The sequence below is a fragment of the Sparassis crispa genome, assembly GCF_003851025.1.
Source record: "Sparassis crispa DNA, contig_000001F, whole genome shotgun sequence".
Taxonomy (NCBI): domain Eukaryota; kingdom Fungi; phylum Basidiomycota; class Agaricomycetes; order Polyporales; family Sparassidaceae; genus Sparassis; species Sparassis crispa.
The window spans coordinates 3,811,282-3,838,631 of NW_020939748.1; the positions used below are offsets into that span (position 1 = coordinate 3,811,282).

The 27,350-nt window shown below is 55.0% G+C and overlaps 12 protein-coding genes and 4 non-coding genes across 16 annotated transcripts; 4 read left to right on the forward strand and 12 right to left on the reverse strand.

Annotated features, from left to right (window-relative positions):
• Positions 1-874: 874 nt before the first annotated feature.
• Positions 875-2,488, reverse strand: SCP_0213680 (hypothetical protein; the record flags this gene model as incomplete). Its single annotated transcript, XM_027755274.1, has 1 exon — positions 875-2,488. The coding sequence occupies one exon, from the start codon at positions 2,486-2,488 to the stop codon at positions 875-877; it is 1,614 nt and encodes a 537-aa protein (XP_027611075.1).
• Positions 2,489-2,981: 493 nt separating this feature from the next.
• On the reverse strand, positions 2,982-4,259 carry SCP_0213690 (hypothetical protein; the record flags this gene model as incomplete). Its single annotated transcript, XM_027755275.1, has 6 exons — positions 2,982-3,131; positions 3,189-3,448; positions 3,507-3,613; positions 3,662-3,836; positions 3,897-4,074; positions 4,137-4,259. The coding sequence occupies 6 exons, from the start codon at positions 4,257-4,259 to the stop codon at positions 2,982-2,984; spliced, it is 993 nt and encodes a 330-aa protein (XP_027611076.1).
• Positions 4,260-5,298: 1,039 nt separating this feature from the next.
• On the reverse strand, positions 5,299-6,068 carry SCP_0213700 (Isochorismatase hydrolase; the record flags this gene model as incomplete). The annotated part of the gene is made up of 2 exons (XM_027755276.1): positions 5,299-5,857; positions 5,908-6,068. The coding sequence occupies 2 exons, from the start codon at positions 6,066-6,068 to the stop codon at positions 5,299-5,301; spliced, it is 720 nt and encodes a 239-aa protein (XP_027611077.1).
• A 133-nt stretch (positions 6,069-6,201) lies between these two features.
• SCP_0213710 (predicted protein) lies at positions 6,202-7,241 on the forward strand (the record flags this gene model as incomplete). Its single annotated transcript, XM_027755277.1, has 2 exons — positions 6,202-7,102; positions 7,156-7,241. 2 exons carry the CDS (start codon positions 6,202-6,204, stop codon positions 7,239-7,241), a joined length of 987 nt encoding a protein of 328 aa, XP_027611078.1.
• Positions 7,242-7,487: 246 nt separating this feature from the next.
• On the reverse strand, positions 7,488-8,203 carry SCP_0213720 (hypothetical protein; the record flags this gene model as incomplete). The annotated part of the gene is made up of 3 exons (XM_027755278.1): positions 7,488-7,582; positions 7,642-7,924; positions 8,000-8,203. The coding sequence occupies 3 exons, from the start codon at positions 8,201-8,203 to the stop codon at positions 7,488-7,490; spliced, it is 582 nt and encodes a 193-aa protein (XP_027611079.1).
• Positions 8,204-8,684: 481 nt separating this feature from the next.
• Positions 8,685-9,760, reverse strand: SCP_0213730 (Meiotically up-regulated gene 86 protein; the record flags this gene model as incomplete). Its single annotated transcript, XM_027755279.1, has 8 exons — positions 8,685-8,836; positions 8,886-8,977; positions 9,033-9,053; positions 9,108-9,182; positions 9,239-9,325; positions 9,376-9,426; positions 9,478-9,587; positions 9,644-9,760. The coding sequence occupies 8 exons, from the start codon at positions 9,758-9,760 to the stop codon at positions 8,685-8,687; spliced, it is 705 nt and encodes a 234-aa protein (XP_027611080.1).
• Positions 9,761-13,149: 3,389 nt separating this feature from the next.
• On the forward strand, positions 13,150-13,231 carry SCP_t0213740. Its single transcript is given in 2 exon segments — positions 13,150-13,185; positions 13,196-13,231. It is a non-coding gene; the product is annotated as a tRNA-Arg (tRNA).
• A 170-nt stretch (positions 13,232-13,401) lies between these two features.
• SCP_0213750 (Cell cycle serine/threonine-protein kinase hsk1) lies at positions 13,402-15,753 on the reverse strand (the record flags this gene model as incomplete). The annotated part of the gene is made up of 6 exons (XM_027755280.1): positions 13,402-13,970; positions 14,036-14,185; positions 14,243-14,325; positions 14,379-14,563; positions 14,616-14,789; positions 14,845-15,753. 6 exons carry the CDS (start codon positions 15,751-15,753, stop codon positions 13,402-13,404), a joined length of 2,070 nt encoding a protein of 689 aa, XP_027611081.1.
• Positions 15,754-15,931: 178 nt separating this feature from the next.
• Positions 15,932-16,013, reverse strand: SCP_t0213760. The gene is given in 2 exon segments: positions 15,932-15,967; positions 15,978-16,013. It is a non-coding gene; the product is annotated as a tRNA-Arg (tRNA).
• Positions 16,014-16,147: 134 nt separating this feature from the next.
• SCP_0213770 (cysteine proteinase) lies at positions 16,148-18,831 on the forward strand (the record flags this gene model as incomplete). The annotated part of the gene is made up of 7 exons (XM_027755281.1): positions 16,148-16,445; positions 16,503-16,594; positions 16,648-16,759; positions 16,814-17,181; positions 17,252-17,560; positions 17,615-18,667; positions 18,730-18,831. The coding sequence occupies 7 exons, from the start codon at positions 16,148-16,150 to the stop codon at positions 18,829-18,831; spliced, it is 2,334 nt and encodes a 777-aa protein (XP_027611082.1).
• Positions 18,832-19,192: 361 nt separating this feature from the next.
• Positions 19,193-19,625, reverse strand: SCP_0213780 (hypothetical protein; the record flags this gene model as incomplete). Its single annotated transcript, XM_027755282.1, has 4 exons — positions 19,193-19,286; positions 19,346-19,398; positions 19,452-19,532; positions 19,599-19,625. 4 exons carry the CDS (start codon positions 19,623-19,625, stop codon positions 19,193-19,195), a joined length of 255 nt encoding a protein of 84 aa, XP_027611083.1.
• A 682-nt stretch (positions 19,626-20,307) lies between these two features.
• Positions 20,308-21,867, reverse strand: SCP_0213790 (predicted protein; the record flags this gene model as incomplete). Its single annotated transcript, XM_027755283.1, has 3 exons — positions 20,308-20,786; positions 20,836-20,998; positions 21,049-21,867. The coding sequence occupies 3 exons, from the start codon at positions 21,865-21,867 to the stop codon at positions 20,308-20,310; spliced, it is 1,461 nt and encodes a 486-aa protein (XP_027611084.1).
• Positions 21,868-22,967: 1,100 nt separating this feature from the next.
• On the forward strand, positions 22,968-23,194 carry SCP_0213800 (hypothetical protein; the record flags this gene model as incomplete). Its single annotated transcript, XM_027755284.1, has 2 exons — positions 22,968-23,055; positions 23,118-23,194. 2 exons carry the CDS (start codon positions 22,968-22,970, stop codon positions 23,192-23,194), a joined length of 165 nt encoding a protein of 54 aa, XP_027611085.1.
• Positions 23,195-24,226: 1,032 nt separating this feature from the next.
• Positions 24,227-24,321, reverse strand: SCP_t0213810. Its single transcript has 2 exons — positions 24,285-24,321; positions 24,227-24,261 (listed from the first exon to the last, which is right to left on the reverse strand). It is a non-coding gene; the product is annotated as a tRNA-His (tRNA).
• A 1,469-nt stretch (positions 24,322-25,790) lies between these two features.
• SCP_0213820 (SCF E3 ubiquitin ligase complex F-box protein) lies at positions 25,791-27,179 on the reverse strand (the record flags this gene model as incomplete). Its single annotated transcript, XM_027755285.1, has 2 exons — positions 25,791-26,236; positions 26,288-27,179. The coding sequence occupies 2 exons, from the start codon at positions 27,177-27,179 to the stop codon at positions 25,791-25,793; spliced, it is 1,338 nt and encodes a 445-aa protein (XP_027611086.1).
• Positions 27,180-27,227: 48 nt separating this feature from the next.
• On the reverse strand, positions 27,228-27,321 carry SCP_t0213830. Its single transcript has 2 exons — positions 27,285-27,321; positions 27,228-27,262 (listed from the first exon to the last, which is right to left on the reverse strand). It is a non-coding gene; the product is annotated as a tRNA-His (tRNA).
• Between the last annotated feature and the right edge of the window lie 29 nt (positions 27,322-27,350).

The following is a 27,350-nucleotide window of genomic DNA, read 5'->3' on the forward strand; positions in this document are numbered from 1 at the left end:
AGGTAGTGTTTGCAACTGCTTCGACCCTCACATGTTTTCTTTCTTCCACGATACTCTCGAGCTCTCTCACAGCAATATTTTGACTGTTTCACCGTGTCGTACCTGATGTACCATAAGTGAACTCATGATTCGTTTTCAAGTTCACAGTACGGCAGACTAAAACTTGGGCAGAATGATCGCGCAGTGTTCATGATCATATGCATCTGCCAGCCACCAAACTCCGGGCAACCACCTACAGCGTCGCTTTTCCAGACTCTCCCAGCCCGACAGCAGCAAGAGGGCCTCCAGGTATTGATGGGTTGAAGCTTCCCCGCAACCTCGGTCATTTCAGCATGTATGCTGTATTTGTTAAATGAAATACTCACCAACAATGTAGTAAGCATGAATTGATCCAAAGCGGTTCACACAAGTGAACATGCTTCATGTTTACCTTCACGTCTTCATACCTGAGGCGCTCAGTCCAACGACTATACTGCATGTAAAGCAACCTGCGAGACACGGTCAGTCCACATTTTCTTGCACGGCTTGAGAACAGGCCCAAGATTTGACAACATCCTGGTGTGCGCTGGTGTGCGCTTCCTTCGTTTCGCGCGGAAGATGCAGAATTCCATGGTGCTCAGATTGTGCGCCGCGCGGGATCTCGAGGGTTTCCGGTACGCAGCACAGCTGTAGCTTCGTTGATATCTAAATCCAAGCATTTATAGTAAGATTTTACAAAACGGATTTAACGACACACCTGTGCTCATATCGCAATGCTAGCATTTCGGAGGTCATCGATGTCAGCATGTCACCACATCAGCAAAACAAAGTTACCTACATGGAGTCAAGAAAGGTTTATTGGACTCACAACGCAGATCCGTACGAACATTCATATTCAAAACAAAGGAAACGGTGATATGGGCCGGAACTCCTTGAATGCCCGCTTCGCCCAATCTTGCATCTCCCTCTTCGTGATCTGGAACACATTGTTGACGGTCCTTTCCACGACGTCACGAGTAAGCGTTCGCGCCTCAGGCAGCGCGACGGGCACCATCCAATCGTGCGCGGCCTTCCTGTAAGCGTCGTATGTTTGCGGGACCTTCCATCCCGGAAAGTCGTCACCAAGCCTCGCTCGGAGCTGCGCGAGGTACAGCTCGCAGGCCCAACAGACGTCCTTACTGACACCGATAGTGTACTTGACCACGGCTATGCGCTGCTGATCTAGGTAGTGGACCATCTGCAGCTCGCAGTGCAGCTTCGGAACAACAGGGCTGTTGCTCTCACCATACTGCCAGGCGTCGTGGATGCGCAGGCAGGAGAACGCCCTCCGTTTGCGTTCTCGTGAAAGCCGCACACCGGAGCGGTGCAACACACCGCTGAACCAGTCTTCCGGCGAGGATGGCCATGTATAGGGGTTCGCGGGCACTCGGGGTATTACTTCTCCAACCCATACGATCTGTGCGCAATTCTCCAAGTCTTCTGGTTTCGGTGGCACTCCGGGTTGCAAGATTAAGTCGAAATACCTCGTTCCACGAAAAATGAAATCCGTCGCACCACCAAAGTAGCGTTCAAGACGCGCGATACGGCGGCGCAGGCAGAGAAGTAGATTTTTGCCCGGAGGACAGTTGGAGAGCTGCTTCATCCATACCGGACTCTGGTCGAGGTCCCTCAGAAAGTCCGACGAGTGCAGCACTTCACATCTGAAAATTACCTCTCGCAGGTAATTTATGCGTTCCTCGTCCGTGTCAAAGTTCTCGGTACGGATGCGCTGCGCACGGTCGAACAGGCATCGGAAAACATGCTTCAGCGCCTTGTGAGTGTCCCCGCCAAAAGATTTATCTGCGACTTTCTGGATTGGTGTGGAGGACTCCCCTCCATACGTCATTGTGGTCCAACGATCCACCCAGTCATCAACCAAGCCATCGATCCGCTGCAGGGTCTCGTCCGGTTCTCCTACCCCGTTCCACGAGTTTACATCCAGGATGAGATCAATCTTGCGAACGAGCCGCTCCCAGGCCGTTTGTGCGTACATGCGCACAAATTGCATGATGATGCCGTAGAAGACATCGGGGTCGTCAAGCCTGTCCTTCCGAGAGACGGCCTCAACGACTTCCGCTATGAACCGTTTGCCCATGAGATGGTCTTCTGCAGTAGGTGCTCGATCACTCGCAATGTGTATGGTGAGCATGCCAGGGCGAACAGAAAGTGCGGCGGCGAAACGAGCTCCGTCATTAGTGCGCACGAAGCACTGGGCGATCCAGTCCAGCACATTCTGCAACGAAGACCTTCGGGGGACCTCACGATCCTCCCCTGGATAGCGGGACTGGCAACGGAGGACTTGTATGGTGCGCAGATCGATAATGAACTCGGACTGCTTGTCGGTATCGTCCTCGACAAATGGGAAGTCTTCCGCGTTCACAACGGTGTCGGGAATATTTCTTCTGCGAGTGTTTACGGAGTCATTTGAGTCCTGCCAGATGTGATGAGACTGTCCAGTGTGATTAAACATAGCGCCTACCGTGAGTATGACACTCGGTGGATCTTTTTGAGAGTTGGAGAGTCTTTTCAGAGAGAAAAGCTTGGTAATGAAGCAACGGAGAGAGTGAAACATTTTCTTTCAGTCATTTACTTTTCATTACGTATGGCGTTGAGGACCGTTGCAAAGGGAGAAAATGTCAAGTGCAACTGAGAAGAACTTGGCGGATACGACTAAGAAAAAACAGTCACTTGGAGCGCACCGACGCTTGATCGAGTGACGGCAAACCGTGACATTCGCATTGGGAAGTGACATTGAATAATCTCGTTTGAACATTTCACCAGTCGATGGGAAGGGGAGAACGCACGGGGACCACAACTACGCTCTAGAATAATCGCAATCTCCAAATATACTGTAGAGAATCGCGTAAAGTAAGATAATACCTAACCGCATAACGTAATACAACAGCTGGACAAAAACTGTATGAGCGGGTGTACAACTTGGTAGGGAGCCAACCTCGTTTGCATCAGCTCTCCGTTAAGTCTATAATATTGGGCTCTCCCGGGAGTATGTCGAGTTCTTCGAGCTTTTCTTTCTTGACTCGGGCGTCTACGATTGCTCGTTTCTTCCTGCGTATCTTGCGCTCGAACTCCTTCGTGAGCGAGCGAATCTGATTCTTTAACGACACGATAGTTGTTAGTGTGCTCGTGAGACAGAGTACTTCCAGACTTACCGCCATAGCCGCCAGATTGGGGTCGTCACCAATTTCGTTAATCCCAACCATATCCAGACTCGCAGTATCAACGTCTATGACAGGCTTAACCTCTGGGGTAGCGTTGCGGCGTCGTTTCTTCAGAGGTGGGCCATCAAGTACGACGATGTCTGAGTCCGATTCGTATGTCTCAGCGGTGGCTGTCGCGGTATTCGAACCGGAAGGCTCGTCATTAGCCTCAACCCCCTCAGTAGTGATGATGCCCTGTGCCCGTAATAATTCTGCGACGGAAAATAATTTAAATGCTCGTGATCCGCAATCAGAACAAAATGCCATTACCTCTGGGCCTGTAGCGGAATCTAAAGGTAACATAGGGTTGGTCCCGTGAATCAATCCAGATTGGTTCATTATAGCGAATTTTCTCTGATTTCACACCGTCTCCATACCTGAGGTGCATTCAGGTCAGTGGGTAAACGGCATATAGAGTCACCTACGAAACACGATGAGTGCCCGCTTTCTTGCACCGCTCGTGGACGGGTTGAAGATTTGACAACTTCGTGCCCTTCGATGGTCTGTAGTACTTCCCTTCCTTCACACGGGAGAATCGAACTTCGATGGTGCCCAAATTGCGCAGCGCTGGATCTCGAGGGTTCGCCACCATTTCGTCGTCTGTTAGTAAGGTTATTCGGATGTCGAGTAACACTGGATGGCAGAACAACAGACGCCTACCTGTGACAGTAAGTGGGATGAATTGAAACGGCTTGACCGTCGTCTTATCGACGTAGGGACCCTTCACGATTCCTTGGGTATGGGGATAAAGGAGTGACCCACGCGCGAATTCACCATCAGCGTAACAGTCAAATACAACTAGAGCATCGAAGTTGCTCTTCACAACAATGGAGAACGTCTGTGAGAGACAATCACGCTGCATAAGTACGCACAAAAGAGACGATAGGAAGGCACATATACCTTGCCAGCCTCACTTGGAACGTAACAGCTAATTGTCCTTTCATCGTCGACGTTGACGGAAAACTCCTCCAAGTCCTGGCCTTCACAGGCGAGACGAACGCTGAACCCTCGGTGTTCAAGCATCGAACTATTGTAGTTATTGTAATTGCTATCACGTATGCAAAACGGGCTCAGGTGCCAAGTGGTGCTACAGTGCTTGAGGGTGGTCAACGATCAAACCAGGATGTCACGGTATTGGGAATGGTCACGACCTCACGCTTGGTGTCACGTCGCGTCGACGGTTGGCGGCGGGGGCCCGGCTGGACTGACAAGAATTTGATGCAATAGTGGATGCCTTCCCGTAGGATTTGGAGCACTTCTAAATCACAATGCGGACTGCGAAACACCCCACTGTGTCGGAACAGCAGGATTTGTGAAACCGTAGCGTCGCAACATGATGATGATCAAACCAAGTTCTAGAGGGTCGGAGGACGAGCGGCAGCATGATGTAAGCAATATGCAGCACCAAATATAGGCAAAGATGGGCATTGCGAGTGGGCGGAGATCGAAATCAGCGTTTAGAGAGACGTTTAGAATCTGGAAGGGGGGGTCGACCCCCCCTTCCAGATATAAGGTTTAGAAAGAGCTCACTTTGCTCTCACGGTATACGGAGATCAATTTGCCGACGTGCCGGCCTGATTTAGAGACGAAATTTAGTTTAGAACGTTTCTAAACGGCTACGGGAAGGCATCCAGTACTACTATCGTTGACCCGGATATGCCAAAAGTTTGGCACTTCTGGTCCCGCCGCGCAACACCTGGCGCGATAGTCTCCGGCACTCCATATGATGTTGATATGGCACGTAGAATACAACAGGTGGTTTTTCTGTATTTTTTAGAGCAATTTTTTGGGATCCGAGCGAGCCACACATACTTACCAAAAATTTAGAGCATCAAGAGTAGACACACAGGCTTCTACCTCTGCAATATTGAAGTGATCAGGTAAGAGAATAGAGCCGCAGGAAAAAATTTGGCACTTCTGGGACATTTGGCATATCCGGGTCCACGATAGTAGTGCTCGCGTTCGCCGAAACGTCAAGTATTAATTGCTAAGTACTTTGAACCTCGTGAAACATATAAGACATTAGACAATAGCGTTTGCAAGGAAGGGATATGATACATGTTCAAGAATTCTTCGAGGCAAGGCGCGCAATGGCTGAAATCACGTCCGCCGAAGTGGCAACAGCCCCGAAGATGCCCCCCTCCGTCTTGACCATTGTCACCGCAGCACGATGCAGCTCCTGCACACTGGCGGCGGCGGCATCCTCCACAAGCAAGCAATCATACCCCCGGTCATTCGCCTCGCGCATCATCGAAGACACGCACACGTCCGTCGTCACCCCACACACGACCAGGTTCTTCACGCAGCGCACCTTCAACAGCAGCTCGAAGTCTGTGTACGCGAACGCGGACTTGCCTGGTTTATCGACGACGGGCTCGCCCGGACGGGGATAGAGCTCGTCGACAATGTCGTGCCCGCGCTCGCCGCGGATGAGCAGCCGCCCTAGAGGTCCGACGTCTCCTATGCCCAACCCACTTGGATTATTACGCGACCTGCCAAGCTCGCGCAACGATAACGTGGAAAGGTCGGCGCGGTGTCCTTCGCGAGTATGAAAAATCGGAAAGCCGTGCACGCGGAACGTCTCGAGAAGAGAGGCGATCGTAGGGATAATAGCGCGTGTGCTGGCGATTGAGTAGCCTTGGTGCGCGAGATACCCCGCCTCTGAACAGACTGGATGATCCGCGGGTGTTGAGACGTGAGATCTCTAGCCAGTTCGAGGATGGAGAAGGACTTGCAGTCGTTCTGCATGTCGATTACAACGAGGGCTGTAGTAGAAGGAGACAGAGAGCCATCAAGTGGCCACTGGTAGGGCTGTGCAGCAATCGCCACCATATTTCTCTCCGATGAAGTCGAGAGCCTTCGGACGGAAGCTTGGTTTGAAGCAAGAGCCAGTGCCGGAGACGCCCGTAACTTCATGAAGAATTACCAAATCTGGAATTGCAGAAATTTCCCTGCACCAGCGACCATGGCTCAGGCTGTATTACCGTTCTCTGTCGCAGGCTTCACGCCCATCCCAGTATCCTATTCAGACTCTTCCACACACGTCCTTTATGCGCGTGCTCACACTGGGCCGAAGAAACCGAAAACAGACTCGAAGGGTAAGGCCGTCGTGCTCCCCGAGGACCGCACGCTCTTTCTCGTGAACGTCCCACCAGACGCGACGGAGCGAGAGCTCACCCTCTTCTTCAAGAGCAGCGGAACTGTAGAGAAAGTCCTCTTTGTCGGGGACGCGGAGGAGACTGATGAGCCGTCCGACGGAGAAAGCGACAGCGACGAGGAACAGGAAGCTGCGGAGAGTGATGCAGGGAGCGATGAGGATGCGAACGAGCGCCCCAGGAAAAAGCGGAAAAAGGGCAGGGCGGTCGCTCCACAGGTCGTGCCCCTCCCCTCACGACCGTTGCGGACATTTCGACGGACGGGCGGGAGGGCGCATGTCGTGTTCCTCGATGCGTCCTCCCTTGCTCGCGCATTGACTCCTCCCACAAAACCAAAACCATGGCCGACGGACACATCGGTACCATTGGGCCTTGCGCATTACACTGCTCTCTACGCGTCTCTCCGACCGCCGCTAGATACCGTGAAGGCGCACGCGGATACATGGATGGCGCATTTCGATTTTGAGGAAGCCAAAAAGAAGCAGGAGAGCAAATACAAGAAGGGAGAGGCGATCGTGGACGAGGACGGGTTCACGCTTGTCGCGCGGGGCGGGGCGTATGGTAAGACACTGGGTGGCGATGTTGGCGTTGCGAGCAAGAAGTTCCAGAACCAGCAGCAGAATGGCGGAGGAAAGAGGAACAGGAAGAAGAATGACAAGAAGGAGAAGGAGGGGTTCTATTCGTTTCAAATTCACGAAAAGAGGCGGAAAGGTGAGCAGAATCGGCCCCGTTGCGGGCGGACCATCGACTCAATGCTGTTTCAGAGCTCATGGACCTGAAGAAGAAGTGGGAAGAAGACAAGGCGAATGTGGAGAAGTTGAAGCAGTCGAGGAAATTCAAGCCATACTAGGGCTTCACATTGGGTGCATATCCCTACTATTCATTTGTTATCTCATGTACGGCTCACCATCTGGTCTGACATATGAGAGTAATCCCAGCAGAACACTAACATGTGTCGTGACCTACACCGACTCGAACTTGTGGAGATAACTGTTCGACGGTCATATAATTGTATCATTACATTGCTAATCTACAGTCCTTCAGATTCCTTCATATCCAGTGCACTGCAGATATAGACCAGGCAATCCGTGGTCCGTTAGGCTTCGTAGCTTGGAGGGCTGTCATTAGGAACATTCGATGCAGGAACATACGACGACGGCCCTGGAGCGTCACCCGGAGTCGAGTAAGATGCTGGCCGAGATAGAGCACCAGTAAGTGCCATACATGGGCGTTCAAGGTGTATTACGCACGAAGACCCTCTTCCTCATCCGCCGACTGCCGCCTCATGTACAGCGCGCGTTCGCGTGTCTTGTCCAAGGCGCTCGCAAACTCGAAGATCCCCTTGTTCATGAAACGCACCTCGGCCTTCGTCCCCTCCGCCAGCCCGCCGGCAGCGGCAGGATGGATGTCCAGGATGAGGTAGTTCGAGCCCAAGTACGGCTGCTCGAACTTGGTTGACAGGATCGACTTGAGCGGGACAGAGAGCGACTCGAACGACGCCTTGTCCCTTGTGGCGTCAGACACGAATATCACCTGCGATCAGGCAGGCCAGCCGGGGAAGAAGTCAACGAACAGTGGCGCAGCCGAGAGGGAAGGTGCAGCGCGCACTCGATGGTCAGTGAGCCAGAGGCGTCCCTGCTCCTTGAGCTTCTTCGACCCGCCCGACCCGCCTGAGCGTGCTGCGCCCGCCGGCGGCGAGTCGGTAACAACAAGCGTGAGCTCGACGCCGCTGTCGACCGTTCTGATCGTCATTTCGTGGGGCAGCGGGACTGGGGAACGATTTGGACTGAGCATAGTCCAGTTGAGCGCCATCGTGATCCGGTAATGCAACTACAGAGAGACGAGGAGGATTAGATAGAGGGAGACACTTGGTCGTAACTTGGGAGTGCTTTGGGAGAGATACAAGTGCCACAACGGCCCGGCGTTTGGGCTCGTGGAAATCTACCCTTCTCGCCGTATTTGGCAGGTGTTTATGATCATCGATCCTGTAGCAGGGTCGCAACAAACTGAACACCACCTACTATAGAGGATGGGAAAAAATTCTCACCAACTCCAAGTCACCATCATCCCTCTCTCGGAGGTGGAAGATACGATGACTGATATATATATTACGATGGATGGCATACACAACAAGTGGATCGGTGCAAAGAGACTACTCTAACAAAGGATCGGTCCCGCAAGCACCAATGCTTATGCTGACGAACGCAGGGAATCCTGCAGGCTTCTTCGCCATCGGTGGTGGGAGAGTTTTGAAGGCGAATCTATGCACCGATTATACATGCCGACCCGACCCTCAAACGTTCTGATACGCGAGCACTACAGGCGGTAGGCGGATTGCCTTGAAGGTTGATGCGCGCGTATATATGCCGGAAAGGGCGCCATAGTACGCACCCGCGGTCGCACACAGGCCGAACGCACCGCCGGCGGTACCCAGGTGAGGGTTGCCTGCGACGACGATAAGCTTGAGCGTAGTAGACAACACGGTCAAACGTACCGGTGAAGCTGTTCGCCGACAGGCACGTTAGAGCGAGGACGGTGAATCCAAGCGTTGCGCAGACGGGTAGAGTCGTTCTGAGGGCACCGATGCTAGATAACCGCGCATGTCAGCAACGGTACGGTGGGAACAAATCAGATCGCGCACAAGAAAAGCAAAGTGATCGCACTGGTCATGTCCGATTGTCAGAATTATAGGAGACTAATGAACTGTTCGACGTACTCCCAGATAGCCAGGTAGATGCCGATAGCGTGCGAGAATTCCTCTGTTACTACTCCGTCAACGGAGTACGCTGCCCTGTGGGGTAATCAACACTTGCGCCATATTGAAGACGAACCGATGAAAAAACTCACGCTAGTCCGATCTGTGGTAGATAAAGCGCACCGTATGAGAAGTTGAAGCCGCCATATGCACCGAAGACCGTCGCCGAGAATGTATCTCTGAGGACCATGTTAGAGAATGGGGGGACAGCTACGAAGAAACACCATACCCGAGGAACATACACCACATGCCCACTAATGTTTGTGAGATACCGCCGAAGCTAGTTTCAGATAAGAAAACCTGTGTTATTGCGATGTCACCACGGACGTACAATACTGCGAAGACCAGAACTAGGTTTGCCGACTGTACTCCCCCAGCGTGCAATGTCAGAAGGGACGAGCAGAAAAAAACGGTACCATAAGCCAGCATTCCAAGCGGTGCCTACACAGACACGATGAAAATGAGGGCATTGTATGAGAGAAACAGATTCCACTAACAGGGTCCGCATAGGAATGCTTGTACGCCTCGACGACAGGTGGCGGTGCATTGATAATGGAGTGAGGAACGCCATGCTCACTGTCAGTGGCATGCATAGCGCCAGACTTCTCAGACATGATGTCGTGTCAAAGGACCGTGGCGGGATCGACGAGAAGAGTGCTGTGTGGGGAGAGGGGCGGGGAGAAAATACCAGAGCAATGTCAGATTCTTATACAACAGTGAGAAGTGTCTATGATAGATCAAGAAACTCTGGGCGTGGTTGCGGAGGCACTAGAGCGCCATCGCCCCTCGCACGGTGCGAGGTGAGCATCTGCACGAAACGCGCTTCTGTGGAGTGCTAGCTTGGCATATTTGCTTTAGCCGATGCGAATTCCATTGTCTACGCTGGTCGCATCCATTAAAATTTGACTGCGTTCCCACTACGCTGCAATACTGCATAGTAGGTAAGAAGCACGATAAGAAGCCCGACGATTCCGCGAGAATGCAGAGTGAACGTTAATACCATTCTGGGACGATGTGCCATCACAGCAACCACGCAACCCACGCAACCGTGGATCCTCACACACGCCACCGTTTTCGGACTGGTGAACGCACGGTATGATGTTGCATGTGTGACATTTCGCATGCTCTAGGGTTCCGGAGGATCTGATCCAAACGCACCTGAAGCAATATGCCTGTCCTTTATCAATTGAGCAGTCGACAGCTGAGCGATGCGATCGCGTAACTTGCCATCCACACAAACACAGCTGACACGGCACAGCATTTCAACACTTACCTATGAGTTCTGGAGATGGCGACCATCATGCAGCCCCGGATTAACGTGAGCAGCGGAAGATTCTGAACAGAAATCAGCATGCAGTTACTACGCTGGTGAATGGTTTCAGCGGAATTAGAACACGGTGATCTGATCAGGAACATACGCTGTCGACTTCAGACTCTTGGGTTCAAGCTCAAGGATGAGACCAAAGAAATGTTTGACACAGAGGCCGGGAAGTACAACGCGCCAAACGCAACCGTGACAGAGCGGTTATGGACTATCGCAGCCACCATTCTGAAATTCCTGTCATGTCGAAATAGGTTTTGCTGCAGACCGTGAAAATTCTGTTCCACTGGCCAGCACGACGTCATGTATCGCGAAGCGCATCAGCGTGGGTGCTGTCCCACGTTTTGTTCTTGATAGCGTTCTGTCACTTGCACCAAGGGAAAACAAGGAAAGTAGCCTACCGGGAGAAGTTCCAGTGGTTCCACAACGCCGTAGCTGACATACCGAGATTACTTGTCACTGCAGCCTATGGCAGACGGAAGGTTGGATGTTGAGAAGTTCAGATCTCGGATGCGAGCTCGCGCTACGCGCCTTCAAGCGCAGGCTCCTGCCTATGTTGATCTCATCGACTTAAACCTAACAGGACTGTCACGAATGACTGAGCAGGCGGTGCCGCGAGCACATCCCAAGCAGAAAGTTTTCAAGAAGACGGTCTGCTATCGCAGCTTCAAGGGGAAAGAAAGCCTGGATCGCGCGCTAGTACGCACGGTACGGCTGCGCCTCTGACAAAAGTCCCATACACATATGGCGCTGGGAATATATAGCCAATCCTGAACTAGCTCTCCCAAATCTCAACTTCATTCGAGCCCCGACCCTCACGGCAAGGATGATGGAGGCCTACATCAAGTACTGGCTATTATACGTTGCACCTGTCTGGCGTAACTTTATTTGAAGGCCCCCCCCAGGACACAGCTAATCAGATGGTCACTCTGTACGTCTGATACCTCGAACGTCTTCTACTCGGTATCCCGCGTATGGCTCAGGGAGATTAAAGCTATGTATGTCGTCAGATCCGAACCGGCTAGAGTCTCTATACGCCGGTGGACTCGGCATTGACTTTCCCTCTAGGAAAGGTACGTATCGTCAGCACTGAGAGCACTCGCCGTTGTAGCACATGTCACCTTTCCTTCGTGGGGTCTGCTTGCTCACTCACTGCCGAAAGACTTTAGCAACGTGCATGAAGGCACCGGCAGATCAAAGTAAATTTCCTGACTCGCCCAATACTAGCGAGTTTATCTCTCCCGTATCGAGGTGGTAAGTTCTTCTTCCGTCTTCTTCCGCTATATCTGATATGTACTACGAGTGGGAAAGTTGCAGGAGAACGACCGACGTCGTCTCAGCCTATAGTCGTCTCTGAACGCTATCGTTGAATATTGAAACATCTCTCTCTTAGAGTTTGACTGTGAGCTATCTCTCGGCTCTCGACGTGCACGCGCCGCTCTCAGCGGTGGGACCATGCATACTGCTTCTGGCGCCTGAAATCCAGCACACCGCTTGCAGCACCCATTCATCGCTCCCTGCAGCGCAAAATTCCTTCTTACTCCGTGCGTCTTCGTATAACTGCATTTGTCTTAGGTCGATTGCGAGCGCATCCCTTGCCCACAGATACCACCGTCCTCTAGGCTTGCGTGATACTCGTGATATTTCGTCACTAGTACCTTCTCTTTCACGTACGTGAACACTTCTGGCCCTTGACTGTGCAACGTTCTCTCTGATTTCGTCATGTCGACTCCCGCAATATTTTTACGAAGGAAGCAATCGTCAACCGCATTATACAGCCAGCTGGTCCTCGTTCCTTGCTCTTTAGTCAACAATTTTTCCCCAAGTTCATCCGCTCAAAGTTCGTCCGCATCGGCATTCAAGTGATCGATCTCTGCCTCCTAAATCTCTCGCGGAGGCAATAGACACCAAAAGGCCGCCTTTGAGGACGAATCTCAGGCTCTCGATACTTACTCCTACCGATGCTCGATCAACTGACCGTCCAACCCCCAAAATAGCAGTGCACCCCAGTCACCAGCTCTCGCGTCGTGCGCACCCAGTGGGGGTGGTTGATTCGTACCGCGCATGAAAATAGCCCAAAGCAGCTTCTTCTACGGGGCTTCTTCCGTCCACCTTCCCCCTGGGGGATCTTCGGACGACCCCATTCTCGCTATCCGACCGCCAGGCCACTTCCGTATTTCTTCCGACATACTTCTCTGTTTCGTGCACGATGGCTATTACTTCATGTACGACGAAGGGTGGCACTGCAACATTCCCATCCGATAACATGTGCGGACGCTGGCTGCGCTGGCCTACTGGTGCCGAAGCTCTTCCGAGCCAAGCTTGGAGCAGATAGAGCATCAGACGGGCGCAGCGAGTCTATTTTGAAGCGTTGCAGGGGGTTTAGCGTGAGTCTGATTCCGCTTTTTTGTAACTCATGCTCACATTGAGAGCGCTGTACGGTGAAGCTACGCTGATAGGTTCAACAAAGATTCGCGATGATAGATACCAGCTCAGTCCGCAAGGCCAAAGTTGTGTGTATGTTATAATTAGCGGTGAACAAACTTACTTGACTGCGTACACGCAGTTCGCATGGAATTGAACTATCGCAATCTCAAATATCTATCTCTTCGTTGGTGGAGTACTCAGCAAATAAAAATTATGGAACCAGAGGTGTAATATTTGTGCCGGATACATTAGTATGGCTACCTGGCGCAATGGTAGCGCGTTTGGCTTCGATTGCCAGCGTACCAAAAGGTTGCAGGTTCGAGTCCTGCGGTGGTCATGAGCCAGGGGTATCTGTTTTTGCACTCAATTTGATTTTCTGAATTAAGTTGTTTTGTTCTACTCCAATTGTACAAATAAGAATGTTTCAACTAACTATAAGCTCTTTTAGCATTGGTGTTAATATTGTTCGCCTGAGAGAAACGCAACGATTACAACATCAATGTATGATCATGAATATTCATAACCATCTTCAGCACGATGAAACTCGCACGGCTGCCGCCCGATCGCGATGGCTTCCCCAGCGACCACCCTCCGAACCTCCATCTCCTCGTCAGGCACGCGCACACGGACACACAGCTCATCCGTGACCTCGTCGACGAAGTGCCACTGACCGCAGACGCCCTCACCGAACGGATGCGGGAAGAACTCGTCGTCCCCGGGCGCGTCCGGCGCGCGCAGGAACGGGTGTGCGAGCGCGCGGCGCGGTGTGAGGCGGCGCGTCGCCTCGGGCTCGAGCAGCTGTGCGGCGAGGTCGAGCGCGGCGTCGACGTCTGCGGCGTGCGCCTCCGCTGTGGGCGCGCGCACGCCGGGTGTGGAGGATCGCGAAGAGTGGCGTGGGGGGGAAGAGGAGGAAGTTGGGGGCCTGCCGGAGTGCGCGTGCTCGCTGGTGGTGTAGGGGTAGAAACGCGAGTCAGGGGTCGGGGGCTCGTGCAGTTCGGGGTTTTGGTGCAGGACGAAGTCGTGCCAGCTGATGCCGTCTTGCGTGATTGAGGGTACGTTCGACTGGAAGACACGGCCTGGAGTAAGGCTGGTTAGCTACGTGCGCGAGGTGTTGAGTACGAAGAGGGAACGGTGCGCATACTGTGCAGCGTTGCAACTTTCTCCATGCGCCTCTTTCCAATAATCGTCGCGATTTCCATCAGCGCTTCGATGTCGTCGTTCGAGTGAAAGAGCGGGAACTTCCCAGTGAGAAAGAACAGGAGGATCGTGCCGGCGGACCAGACGTCGATAGCTGCCATATATGCGTCGAATAAGTACCGAGTGAGTGCACATGGCTAGGCACCCTCACCGCCCGATTGTTCCCCACACTTGAACAATACCTCGGGGGCACGAAAGCCGCGCGTTCCCGCGCGATTTGCCTTCGAGTGTGGCCTGCGGCTGGCCGTCAGGGAGGATGCGGTGTTCATGTGAAGGCGAGGGCTCACCGATTATCCTTCTCCGGGTACCCAACTTTGTCAGAGGCCATCGCGCTCTTCATCCGGCCTTCCTTCTGCATGCGTTTGATATACTCGATGTCGTACTCCTCCCGCTGGCGGACGCGACCATGCGGGTGCTCGCGACTCGGCGCGGTGTGCAGGCACGCACCAAGTGTCGGCCCGCGTTCCATGCGCTGCCAAGGGCTCAGCGCGATTTTCGCACAAATACCAGAGAAACTCACTTACGCATGCGAGCCCGAAGTCGCAGAGCGTGCCGGTACCTGTGCGGGGGTCGAAGAGGAAGTTGGCTGGCTTCACGTCTCGGTGGATGATCCCCCGAGAGTGGATATCGCGCAGAGCGCGAAACATGCAGCGGAAATACGCCTTTATCCCCTCCATTGGCAGGAAGTGGTAGTAATCCTGTGAAGGATGTCAAAGAAGGGGCGGACGTACATTGCATGACGGCGCCACTCACCCGGAAGTCTTCGTTGCGGTGGTACGGCATGATTGCGACGACTTGGTCGCGCTCCCGGAACGCCGTAATGAGTTGTGATACGTGTCTACAGCCTCTGCAGTCTTCCATGATAGAAATTTCATTCCGTATCCGCTCGGGACCACTCGTGACATATATGCGCTTCACCGCAACAAATACTTTGCTCTCTGGCGGGTGCGGGACGGACTGGTAGTGCGCGGAGGACGCGGGCGCGTGGAAGCCGTGCCACGGGGAGTTGTCCCACTTGTTGTGGTAACCGAGGTCAATCGCCTTGTACACGGAGGAGAAGGTGCCCGTCCCGAGGCGGTCGACGACCTTGTAGTCCGGCGTGAGCTGTGGCACGGCGGCCTCGAGGTCCGCGATCTCCTCCTCGATCTCGTCCTGCTCGTCCGCGGGCTTGAGGAATATAGTCATCTCCTCGTCCGTCTCGCCCTGCGCGTCCGCGTCGTCGTCGTCGTCGTCCTGTTCCTCTTCTTCATCATCATCCTCATCGTCCTCGCCCTCGTCCTCCTCGTCGCCGTCCTGCGCTTCATCCTCTGCTTCGTGCCCATCCATGTCGTGCTCTTCGTCCTGGAACATCTCGTCGGCAAACTCGTCGTCACTCATGTCTTTGTCGAGGTCTGGGTGAGAGGGAGCGGGGGCGGGGGCGGCGGGAGTGGAAGGCTTCGAGTGGCGGAGAAGAGACGCGTTTGGGTATAGCCTGGATATATGGGAGTGGTACTGCTCCATTTCGGGAACATTGTAGTCGTTGAGGGGATCGTCGGAGGTGGGCTCGTCGCCGACAGCCTTCTTAGCGCGTTTCAACTGTCGAAGATAGGCCTTATTGCGAGAGTCGGAGGAGCCTACTTCGAGTGGATTGGAGGAATGTTGTGACAACAAGACAGTAGCCATATATCAAGAGCTCGACCGGCCTAGCACAATGTCGCAAGAAACACAAAAAAGTAAGACATCAAGAAATTATGTGTTACGCTGTCGTCTGCAGACCACACCATCGACAAACCGTGAGACGCGTCGCATCACGTGGGGGTCTCAATGGTGGACATTGCAAAACGTCTGCACAATTTGCACATGACCACCGCAGGACTCGAACCTGCAACCTTTTGGTACGCTGGCAATCGAAGCCAAACGCGCTACCATTGCGCCAGGTAGCCATGAGAATTTGGAGGGACAGATACATTTCGACTCGTTTGTTATATGGGAGACGCCGCTCTTGGGAGGGACAGCTTGAGGTCGGACGCTCATGTCGGGAGCGAATGTTTGAGCTAGGCTTGAGCAACTAGCGCAGATGCTCCTGGACGATATTCGCTACCTCGCCTACCTGCTCGTCTCCAGCCCTGCCTTCCAGCTGCTCTTCCCCTTTCTTATTCTCTTCCTCGTCCCTCTCCTCGTCCTCTCCCTCCACGCTCGCAAAGCCGCCATCGCTGCCTCCATTTTAATGGTCCTCGAAGCACTTGCCTACGCCCTCCCCTGGAACTGGTTCGACTCCCATTCGACACCCGCCCATGCAGAGAAGAGGAAGTCCCGCAAGAAGGCCGTCCGCACCCGCGCAGACGAGCTCGCCAGCAGGAAGGCCGAAAACCATGGTGCGTCGCATCCTCGCTCACTGCCTTCTCCGTATCTGCTCAACTTTCGGGTCGCAGAGCTCTCAGAGCACCTTGCGGCTGACGGGGGTTACTACCCTGGGCTCGTCAATATCTCTGGCACGTATTGCTTCATGGACTCCACCCTGCAGGTACGTGTCGATAGCGCATACATCACCTTACCATGTGCTCATCTCGCTTGCAGGCGATGGCCTCCCTCACATATCTGCAGCCCCACATAGATGCCATCCACGCCAAAGCCGTGGCGCTAGACGTACCCACCCCCGTCGTAGACGCCCTCCGCGCGCTCCTCCACAGTCAGTCCATTCCTGAAATGCCCTTGTCCCCGCACTGACCCGCTTTCCCACTAGCCCTGAACACCCCCAGCTCTGCACCCTCAGCCCTGCGCCCCATCGAGATGATCAGCGCTCTCTCCGCATCATCCTCCGCGCGGCACAATTCCCTCTTCTCCTCGCGCGAGCACCAGGACGCCCAAGAGCTTTTCCAGCTGCTCTCCGAGTGCATCAAGAATGAAGCGGCCGCCGTCGACCGCGAGGGGCACAGAGACCGCGGACTCGGTGCGCTCGCGCACGCCGAGGGCCCTGCCTCCCGCGAGATAGGTACGAGCGTCTTCGACGGGCTTACCGCGAATCGCCGAAGTTGCATGGAGTGTGGGTACACCGAGGCGGTCATGCACTTCGCCTTCGACAACTGGCAATTGGCTGTCCCCCGGCTTACGGTGCGTGCGTTCCTGACTTCTCCGATACGGCTTCGGACTTATTCGCCGACATGACTTGGTTGGCGTGCAGTCGGCGTGCAGGCTCGAGGACTGCTTGGAGGATTACACGAGACTTGAGATCCTGACGGACTGCGTCTGCCGCAAGTGCTCCATGCTCGCGACGTACTACCGGCTACAGCAGGAAGCAGAGAAGCTGACGGAGGCTGCGGATGTGCACGAATCCAGTCCGTCGAAGAAGAAGCGGGCGCGCGAGGCACGGAAGTTGCTTGCACGCGTAAAGGCTGCGATAGACCAGGGTCGGATCGAGGAGGACATCAAAGGCGTGAAGATGGAACGAGTGTTCAGCAAGGCATCGACTAAGCAGGCGATGATAGCCAGAGTGAGTAGCCTTTTGCACCGTCTCTCGAATATTCCTCACGGACCTGCTCACTAGCCTCCGCGCGTGCTCGCACTACATCTCAACCGTTCCGTCCACTATGGCCACTACGCGGGCAAGAACACCTGTCGCGTACTCTTCCCCGAGATCCTCGACCTGACACCATACACCACCTCCGGCCAGCTCTCGACCGTCCCCTCCGTACCCATATCCACACCTGCGCCCGCACTACCGCGGAGCACGACCCCGACGCCTGCGAGCGTCTCCGCACCACGCACGCTCTACCGCCTCGCCGCCGTCGTCTGCCACTACGGCGCCCACTCCTTCGGGCACTACGTCTGCTTCCGGCGCAAACCGCGGCGGCACGCAACGCCTCCAACCCTAGCGTGCCCGCTCAGCTGTGAGTGCCCCCGTTGCGCGCGCTTCGGGCCCGTGCGCGACGACGCGGACCCAGATCCGGACGCCGCGCGCCCCGGGTGCGGCTGGCTCCGCGTGAGCGACGACAGCGTACGCGAGTGCGGGCTCGAGAGCGTGCTGCAGGAGGGCGCGGGCGTGTTCATGCTCTACTACGAGCGCGTCGTCCTCCCGCGCGGCGGGCCGTACATGGTGCGCTCACCGCGCAGCTCCGAAGAGACGCTGCGCCCCGAGGGCGTGCGCGCGAACGGCTCGTGGGCGTCCCTCGCCAGCGAGGACGGCGGAGTTGTGCTGCATACGCCGGTGCCGAAGGCGGTTGGGCCGCGCATTGTGCGTAATGTGTCGGCGCAGGTGCGCGGAATGTCGCGCTCGCCGTCGGCCCGCGAGGAGGGCACCCCTCAGCCGCTTCCGAAGATGCTGAACGGGAAGTTGCATGCGGGCCTTAATGGGGATGCAGTGCTGCCAAATGGAGACGCTTTTCTACCACCACAAGACAGAGATGCAGCTCTAACGACCCAAGACGGAGGTGCAGTTCTAGCACTACAAGACGGAGATGCAGTTCTAGCACCGCAAGACCGCAAATATGAATCAGAACCTGAACCGGAACTGAACGGCGTCGTCGAAGCGACAATAGCTGCGCCTGCTCCGAGCGTCGAGCCTAAGTCTGAGCATGAAGCAGCACCCGCGACGTCGCCGGTACGCCCCTCATCCTCCTCGAAGCCAGCATCGTCCCCATCACCGTCTCCCCGTCTGCCCAGACAGCCGCTTCCCCGCGCGTCCCCGCAACCGCAGCGCATCGCCTCACCAGCGGGGCGCCCGCCGTCCCCCACGCGAATGGTCGGTCTGCGCGCATAGCATAACAGAAGGTTCCCCGTGCCCCGGAATCCACATGTGTATCTGTAGTAATGTCGCTATCTTACATCAATATTCCCCTCCAGTCGTCGCATGTTTCATTTCCTTTTACCACGTTCTGTGATCGCAAAGGCGGGCTTTGAAGAATGCTGTTGCCGCTCCTGCGGGAGAGCTCTAACATGTCCATTCCGCTGCTAGTCAAGATCCAATATACAAATAATACAGTCCAGGTCCTTCTCCCCACGAAGTACCAGCGAGATAGATGATGTCAGTATGTACAATACGGCGCAGCGTCCGCGCGGCGGGGAGCAGCGTCTCCTGGGCACGGCGCTGACGGGCCAGATACGAGGTCCCGGAAGGGGAGGTGGATCACCAGTAGACCATGCGCTCTATTGTCCGGTGTTTGGGCACCGTCGGGCGGGTGTACGAGATCGTCCGCTTCACGCGGGTGACGGTGGGGTACCTGTGCAATCGCGGCGAGCTCAGGGCACGCGGGTGCAGTATGGGGTAAGGGGGACACACCAGGCTTGGTAGACCTCTTCGGGCCCGAGCCGCACCTCGACGATCTGCCGGCCCTGCGGGGGAGGTCAGCTGGGCTCCGAGTGAATATGGGTGGTACGGTGCTCACAGCGTAGTCGATGTGGGACCCGATGACGAGGCCCTCTTTTCGGCCGTACTGGCCGTGCTGCACGGCGACGATATCGCCGGGCTACAGGTAGCGCATGCAGTTAGTTAACACTTGGTCCGTGGGTGTATGCAGGCGGAATCGACTCACGGCGATGGATTCATCAGAGGACGACATGGTGATACTGATAACGACTTACAGACGAGCACGGTTCTCGAGAGCTGAGGACGCAGGTAGGCGAGGGACGAGGAGATGCAGAGGAAAAAAATGGGAGAAAAATAAGTTTTTATAGATAAGATGTGCGGGCCCTGGGAGTGTTCCGTCGTGTTCTCGTGCGGCAACCACGAGGCAAGTCATGGTCGCCGTCGCGCTCTGATGGACTCCGTTTCCCGACCCCTTGTCCTCCATTTGTTGACCGCGTGAAATGAACAGGAAATTTGCAGCCGACGCGGACACCCCGGGCGATAATTGCGCGCAATTGTTGTATGGCCTTTTATCCGAATTTTTATTGTTTGAATTTTTTCTCGCTCGGAGTCTCATCGTCGCGTATAGCGCTAGGCGGGCACGCGCTGGAGCCTCACGGCATCAGAATATCCTGGCGAGGGCGGCGTGTCGGGCAGTAAAAATGACGATCATGACAAACCGAAGCGAGAGATGGCTGCGTGAATCAAGCAGCTGGCACATGGCGGACACGCGCAACGATTCCACATCGCCATCGGATGCTGCCAGAAAAGCTGCGTGAACTATCGATACACCTATTCAGAGTAAGCACTACTATTACAGTGATCCACAAGACGTCAACGGGCTACACTGTGCAGCGTGTGCAGAGGACGCGAGGAATGCACGCACACAACGGCCCTCATCGACCTCGTAGGGCACCCCACCAATCGCGGAGTAGATCGCGGATACGCAACCTCGCCCAGGTGTCTGCGACAGCTGCCCCGGAGGCAGTGCCCTCCTCCTCGGCGTCAGTAACGCCCCGGGGTTGAGGGCTAACGCTGCTGGCCTGCATCCTCTCAGCAAGACCGCGCAAGATGTCCTCCCCAGAATCGCGGTACACGCGCTCGAGCTCGGCCGTGCGCATGTAATATGGTCTGCGCACGGCGTAGGGTGCCAGGCCGTTGTATTTTCTGACAAGCGAGTTCACCTCCTCGAGCGCCGTGTCGTGGTACGACTTCTCACGCGCCTCCCATTCTGCATCGCGCAGCGAAGTAACATCGGTGAGTGTCAAGGTAGGAAGCAGGGCTAGGGGCTGGGAAGAGGTGAGCATTCGGATAGCACGGCGGATCCAGGACTGCTTGACCACTTCGCGGAAGGAGGCGATCGCAGCTTCCAGCTCTGCAGACGCAGTCAACACCTTGAAGACGAGCCTAATCAGCATACTGACCCCCCTGTATTTCCACCCACGGAGGAGCAGCACCGTTGCGTTGGACAATTCTGTTCATGAGGAATTCCTCTCGAGCGATAAACGGATTCCTCTCTTGAGTGGTGGACGCAAGAGGTTGTCCTCGACCTTTGACAGTCTTGAACAAGCCTTCCATGCGGGCTTTCTGCATACAATCGGTTACTAGAGTAGTATACATGAGATACTAGGACGCACCTCTATTCTGTCTTCTACCAAACTCGCCCAGCCTTTCATGCTGACCGGGTTTGGTCGTCGATAGTCAGTTGCCCCGCCTCTCTTAATTCCGAGACGATAGTCTAGGGTGGATTCCCGGGCTCTCGACAGCCTGCCAGCCTTCTCCGTCCGCTTCCTGGCTTCCTTCTCCTTCTTCCTTGCCCGCTCGTCCAGCGACTGTGAGATGACGGGGCTCCTTGGCGGTGAGGGGATACGTCCATAGCGAACACTCGAAGTTGCATGTGAGGGGGCCTTGAAGGTCGTGTGCCAAGGCTTGTGTCCCTCAATCGACGGCAGCAGCGGCTCGTTCGCAGACCTGACACGGACCACGTCTGCTGCCTGTGCCTCGATCTTCGTCCCCCCCTCACCAACCGCGTCTCCACTAGTGTTAACACCATCTTCAGCACTCACCGAACCTGTGTCGGGGATATGCACCCGCGGCGGCGCCTGCCTGAGCTTCTCGTCCGCCGAGCGTATCTGCCCGCCGCGCAGAGGTTTGTACTTATCGACGAGCATGCGGAGTACCGCGTGCTCCAGCGCCTCGTCGCCCGTCCAGTTCTCGTTTTCGCGCTCTAGGGCGGCAGGACGCGCAGGGGCAGCGCGCTCTGCCGCCTCCTCTCGCGCGGCGTCCTCGAATAGCTTCGCACTCGCACGATGGTCTGGGCGGCTGGACGATGCATCAGCGTTGACGTTAGCGTTGGCTGCATCACGCGCGAGGAGGCGGCGGTGAAGGCTGTGCGGAGCTCTGAGGGGAACTACTAGGGGACGAGCTTTTGAGTATGGTAGTCGCACAGAGATCATGCAGGTCGGAGGTCAAGTCCGAGTCGGGTCTCAGCCACATCTCAAGATCTCAGATCTCTCTCACCATCTATCGCTCGGGCCGCGCTGAGTATTGAAGTCTCCCCTAGTGGCGTGATATAACACACCAGGTGCGACACGGTGAGATTGGCAAAAATATCGGCATGATAGAGCTTGCCGTGCCAGAAAGACAGAGTAACTTTAATCTCGTTCGTGTCGACCTTTCGGACTCCCTGGAAGCAACATCAAGAGCGCACGAACCCAGTGACGTTATGTAGGGCATAAAAATATCTCAACATTTTGCAAGCAAGATCGCGCATGCATTCTTCGTAGGAAAGGTTCCAGTGTTCTTCGGGGCGTGATTAGCTTTCAAACCATCCAAAACTCAAGCATAATGAGGGAAGCCCGCATCCACAGAGCGAGCAACCGCAAACTCTGATCTAGCCGAGATGCGGGTCTAAAATAAGGCACCTGCCGAGGCGATCAAAGTGGGGAACTCAGGGAGGGACATAATTGAACAGGGCACATGAATAGTCAGCGAGAAACAGGACGAAGAGCAAAAACACGAAGAGCAACAACACAGAGGGCCGAGGGCTCCGAGTCATAGTCATGCTCACCTCAAGCCTGAGGCTGCGGCAGTCGAATTACGACGGAACAAGTGCCCCTGATTCTGGCATTCCACAGACCGTATTGATATGTTTTGATCAAAGGACCAGGGTCGCAACAAGATGCTGCTCAAGTTGCACAGACCTTTCTTAGATTGGGAGACAGACGGACACTGCATAATTAGTTGAGTAACAGAAGTTCCGTTGCAGTGGATAGAACCAACGCGGAAATAAAGCTGTGAAGTACACAGCGGGTTACAAAGCGGATAGAACCAACACCGCTTCTTCCCCAACGTACAATATGCAGTGGATACAACCGACACCGAGACGAATATATTCTCCAAGTACGAGATAATGAAAATGAAACAGAGGGGATAAAGCCGACGTTGAGATTTTCAAGAATCCACGTACGTCGGACCCAACATATCGCCAGTTGTGCGACATCGTCTCGAAAGTTCGGTGCCAGCGGTGGATCATCTTCCACAACGGCACAACGACATGCCTACACAGCCGTTCTCCAGCTCCATGTTTGAGTACCTCGTCCAGGCGGGCCAACAGCAACGCGAGTCTTCGCTTCGGGTGACCTGTACGTCTCAAAGCAGCGGTGGGGTAAGCGTTCGAGCGCGCTGACTCGCAGCGCTTGAGCAGACAGCTTCATGGCCATACTTGAGGAAGTGGCGAACGCGACCGTCCTTGTCCTGGGCTGGGCAGGCGAAGGGTTCTGATGCCTCTGGCTATTTGTGGTGGGCGCGAGAGCGATCGAGAGCGTAGGTACCCGGCGCGACGGCGGCCTGACAGCCTGAGCCTGAGGACGGTGCGCGAAGAGTAACAGCATGGAGATGGAAGACGGACTTTGGGTTGGATGGGACCCTGCCACCGCGGAGCTGGGTGGAGGTGTGTAACAAATAATGTTGCTCTCCGAGTCGCCTTGACACGCTCCCGGCTCAGAGCTTCCATAGGACTGAGCGACACCCGCATGCCGTATGCTCTCCAGCGTGGGGATCTCTTGCGTTCCACCTTATTCCCGTGCAGCACGCGAACTGCCGGTGGCACAGTACTCGATTCAGCACGTCCGGTTTCAGTTCCAGTGCTTCCACGACAAGTAGCCGGAGGAGGCGGCCGACCCGCCAACCATGATGACCGCACAGGTGCATCAAACCGGTATGTTTTCCGTAGCTGTCGTGCGTGAAACTCCCACTTCTATGAGCCTGAGTAGCGTCCGCACTGCCCCTGAAAATGCTGATTCAGAACGGCCTCGTTGTGCCTCGCCTTGACGTGGCGCTCGACGTCGCCTGTGCCGGCGCTGGAGGATAAGGTGGTCATTAGGACGGTGAAGAGACAGATACTTGAGTTAACGCACATCCATTCGTAAAATAACGCGTGCGATACACAGATGAGTTTATCTGCTTGAGGTGCAGAATAATTCAGCGGCCTCAAGAAAGACGATACATAGTACTCAACTCTTCCATTGTTTGACTAGTGTCCACGGTTGAGCACTGAGACGGACGCGCTTATGCTCGGGCAAGGCGGTCCCGTGAGATCTGATCTGCTGGTTACGCCGGAAGGTCTCCATCATTCGTTTGATGCAAACACCAACCGAGCGCTGATGGTGCACGTAGAGACCTATAGATAACAATAGAACACTCTTCTAAAAAACAAGTAGTAGAGACTCAGCAAGTCGCAGGCAAAAACTGTGGCGGCGTACATAATAGGAAAGCATATCAAGGCGTCAAAAACCAGACACAGATATTCCTTAGTGTTCCTAGTGGGAGTCGAGCCCACGTCTTCACAGTTCAAGTACTTCAGGAGTCGGTACCACAATGTGATGATCTAACCACTAATCGATAGGAACTTCACAAACGAAAAGTGGACCTTGAACGTATTCGGAAGATAAAGTGCTTCAAAAGGCACCCTCTGTTCTGCATTGAGTGATAAGGAGAAAGGACAGCTGTTGCCAGCAGACGATGGTGTGTGTACAAGCCCCACGCACCAGTCAATCAAAGCATAATGTCGGGATTTCTCCGCCGGGGTACGCAGAAAGCGGTAGAGAGGCTGCGCCATATCGCAAGCAACGCACAGAGCTCATACAGTAAAAACATTCTGCCATGTCAGAGGAGCCTGCAGATATTTCAGAAGGATAGACAGTCAAGATGCTGAATGGTGCGCAAACACACAAGTGTCCCTGGAGGTTTCTGGCAGTATTAGAAGACAGCAGAGAGCTTTCAGCACGGAGCAACAGCATGCAGGATGATTCCTGCGCATGACAATCGTGAAAAAAGACGCGTGTCACCATCGGTCAGGAAAGCCTAGACAGCAGGCGAATTCGAGGATGAGGACGGTGGCTTGGGCAAAAGAATATGATTAGCAACCGGTAAAGACGGGTTTGACTCTACGTCGATTCCACTCCACGTATTCAAGTCATGCAGGAACGGCGGTGAGTTGGAGAAGACAGTGCCCGGCCATGGCGATAGTAGCTCGATGCATGCTCGTTCACCAGGACACGTTATCCAATTCAGGAGCTTCCTGAGCGCATAACAACTTAGTTTAATCCACATAATATGGCGCTCACAGTGAGGAAGCCATATCAAGGCACTGAATATACGGGCCTCTGTGTCCTAACGGTGTGCCCATGTTAGAGAGAGCGAGTCCGAAATCCAAAACAAAGATCGGTTGATGTCAGCCAAATGGTGGGAACCGCAAAGGAGAAGAAGGCGCCCGCTGAGTGATGCACGATAATATGTCAAGGCAGTGTCCACAGTTGCAAGTACTGTAGCCAGATTTCTTTCTGCTCAGTAAGCTACAAGAAAGCGAGGAGGCACGTTGGAAGGCGCCCATACTTCTTGTATGCACGTGACTAACGCGTCGCGCGTGCTCCACATTTGCCAGTTGCCACAGGCGCGACTCCGCGTAGTAGGGGGGAGGAGATTACAGTACGTACATGCAATCATGAGTGATTTTGCGACGATGTCTGCTCTTTGAAGGCGCAGTTACCTAGAGCTATCCCATTGTATGAGCTCAAACTACCTACTGTGTCTGATTCGATCATTCTACTAGTCTCATTCCTCTATCGCGGTGAATACTGCAGACCGCGTCTTGCAGTCACTGCATCGTCCATAAATGCGGCTATAATTAATAGCTCGTGTCCGAAGTTCGTGAGTCCGTCTGGAGCAGGAGCTGCCTGTGTATCCGACACCGGGCAAGTTGTCCGCAACCGCCAACGCGCGGCCAGGACATGCCAGATAGACAACCACGTAAACACCGAGACATTCTACAAACGCGTATACGCCCCGATACGCGGTGTGTAGATGCGATCAGCGGTGGTTAATACAGCGCGGTACTGTCATCCTCACGAGGCACGAAGATAATATTGCGCCGCTCCGCGTCCCGCCGCCGTTCAAGTTCCTTGTCTAGGAACACGCAAAGCGCACGGACGTTCTCGCCGCGGAAGACTCGGTACACGCCCCGGGCGCGCTCGTCATAGCCCGGCGGCGCAGGATCGGAGAACCGAGCAACACCCGCGCGCCGCAGAGCGCGCACACCGGACGCACCGAACACGGCGAGCCGCACGAGCTTCCGCACGACGACATGCGCCGCGTCGAGGGAGAGGCGCGCACAGTGCGCGATGTGCAGGCGCTCGAGCGCAGGCGTGTGTTCCGCTATGAACAGGAGGGCGTTGTCCGTCACGCGCGGAATCCCCGCAATTACAAGCCGCCTCAGGGGCAATCCCGCTAGCTCGAGCACCGCGAGGTCCGTCAAATTCGTGCAGACTGCAACGGGCGTCAGCGTATGATGTAAACACACCAGCTAGGGGTGCTCACGGCTGACGTCGACAGACTTAAGTTGCGGGCACGAGCGCACAAGGTGCACGATCCCGCGGTCTGTGATACGCTCGAGCTGCGCGAGTCGGAGCACACCGAGGTACGCGCCGAGCACCGCGATACTCTCCAGCGCGCCATCGGTGAGCAACACGCACCCCGACACAGTGAGATGCTGTATATAATGCGCGTGCGTGACAATGCCTGCAATGGCCGCGTCAGTGATCTTCGGGCAGTGCGCGAGGTCTAGCAGACGGAGATCGAGAAAGGCGTTTGCGTCGTGCGAGAGTATCAGCGGTGGAAGCTCGTCAAGCCAGGTAGGTGGCCGCGCAGGAGGTGCAACACCGTCCTCCCCCTCGAGCTCCCCGCTGCCCTGCGAGCGCGGGCGAGGCGCGAAGGGGAAGGCGCGATCAGTCAGTTGGGTGCAACGTGCGAGCTTGAGACGCTGAAGATTGCGGGAAAAGGTCCAAATGTCGCGCACAGAGGCGGCTGTGATGAGTGGGAGGTCACACAGCTCGAGTTCAAGGAGGTGTGGGAGGGAGCACGCGAGGGCGGATATAGCGGGATCCGCGAGGCCAGGGATGGCGCTTAGCTTCAGTACTACCAGGTTCGTCGCCGTCGCGGCGAGCTCGAGGATGCCGACGTCTGTGAGCAGGGTGCAGCCAGAGACATCGAGGTAACTCAAATACGGAGCAGCGGTGGCGAGGAGGATGAGAGTGCGGTCGGAGAGATCAGGCGCGCCAGAAAGATAGAGAAATTCGAGATGTGAGCAGGCAGGAAAAATGGCCGCGAGCTCCTCATCTGTAACCCCATGCTCAACGTCGCAGTGCAATTCAAGATGTTGGGCAAGAAAGCAGGCATCCTCGCCGTGTGGTAGGGTGTTGATGAAGTCCATGCACTATAGCTAACCAATGAGGTAAAAAAGAGATGAGGATGGATCAGATGTTCCTAGCGGGAGTCGAGCCCACGTCTTCACGGTTTCTGGCACTCCTGCGCGACACCACAACGTGATGATCTAACCACTAATCGATAGGAACTACAGGTAACTTTCTCCAATGCACTTATT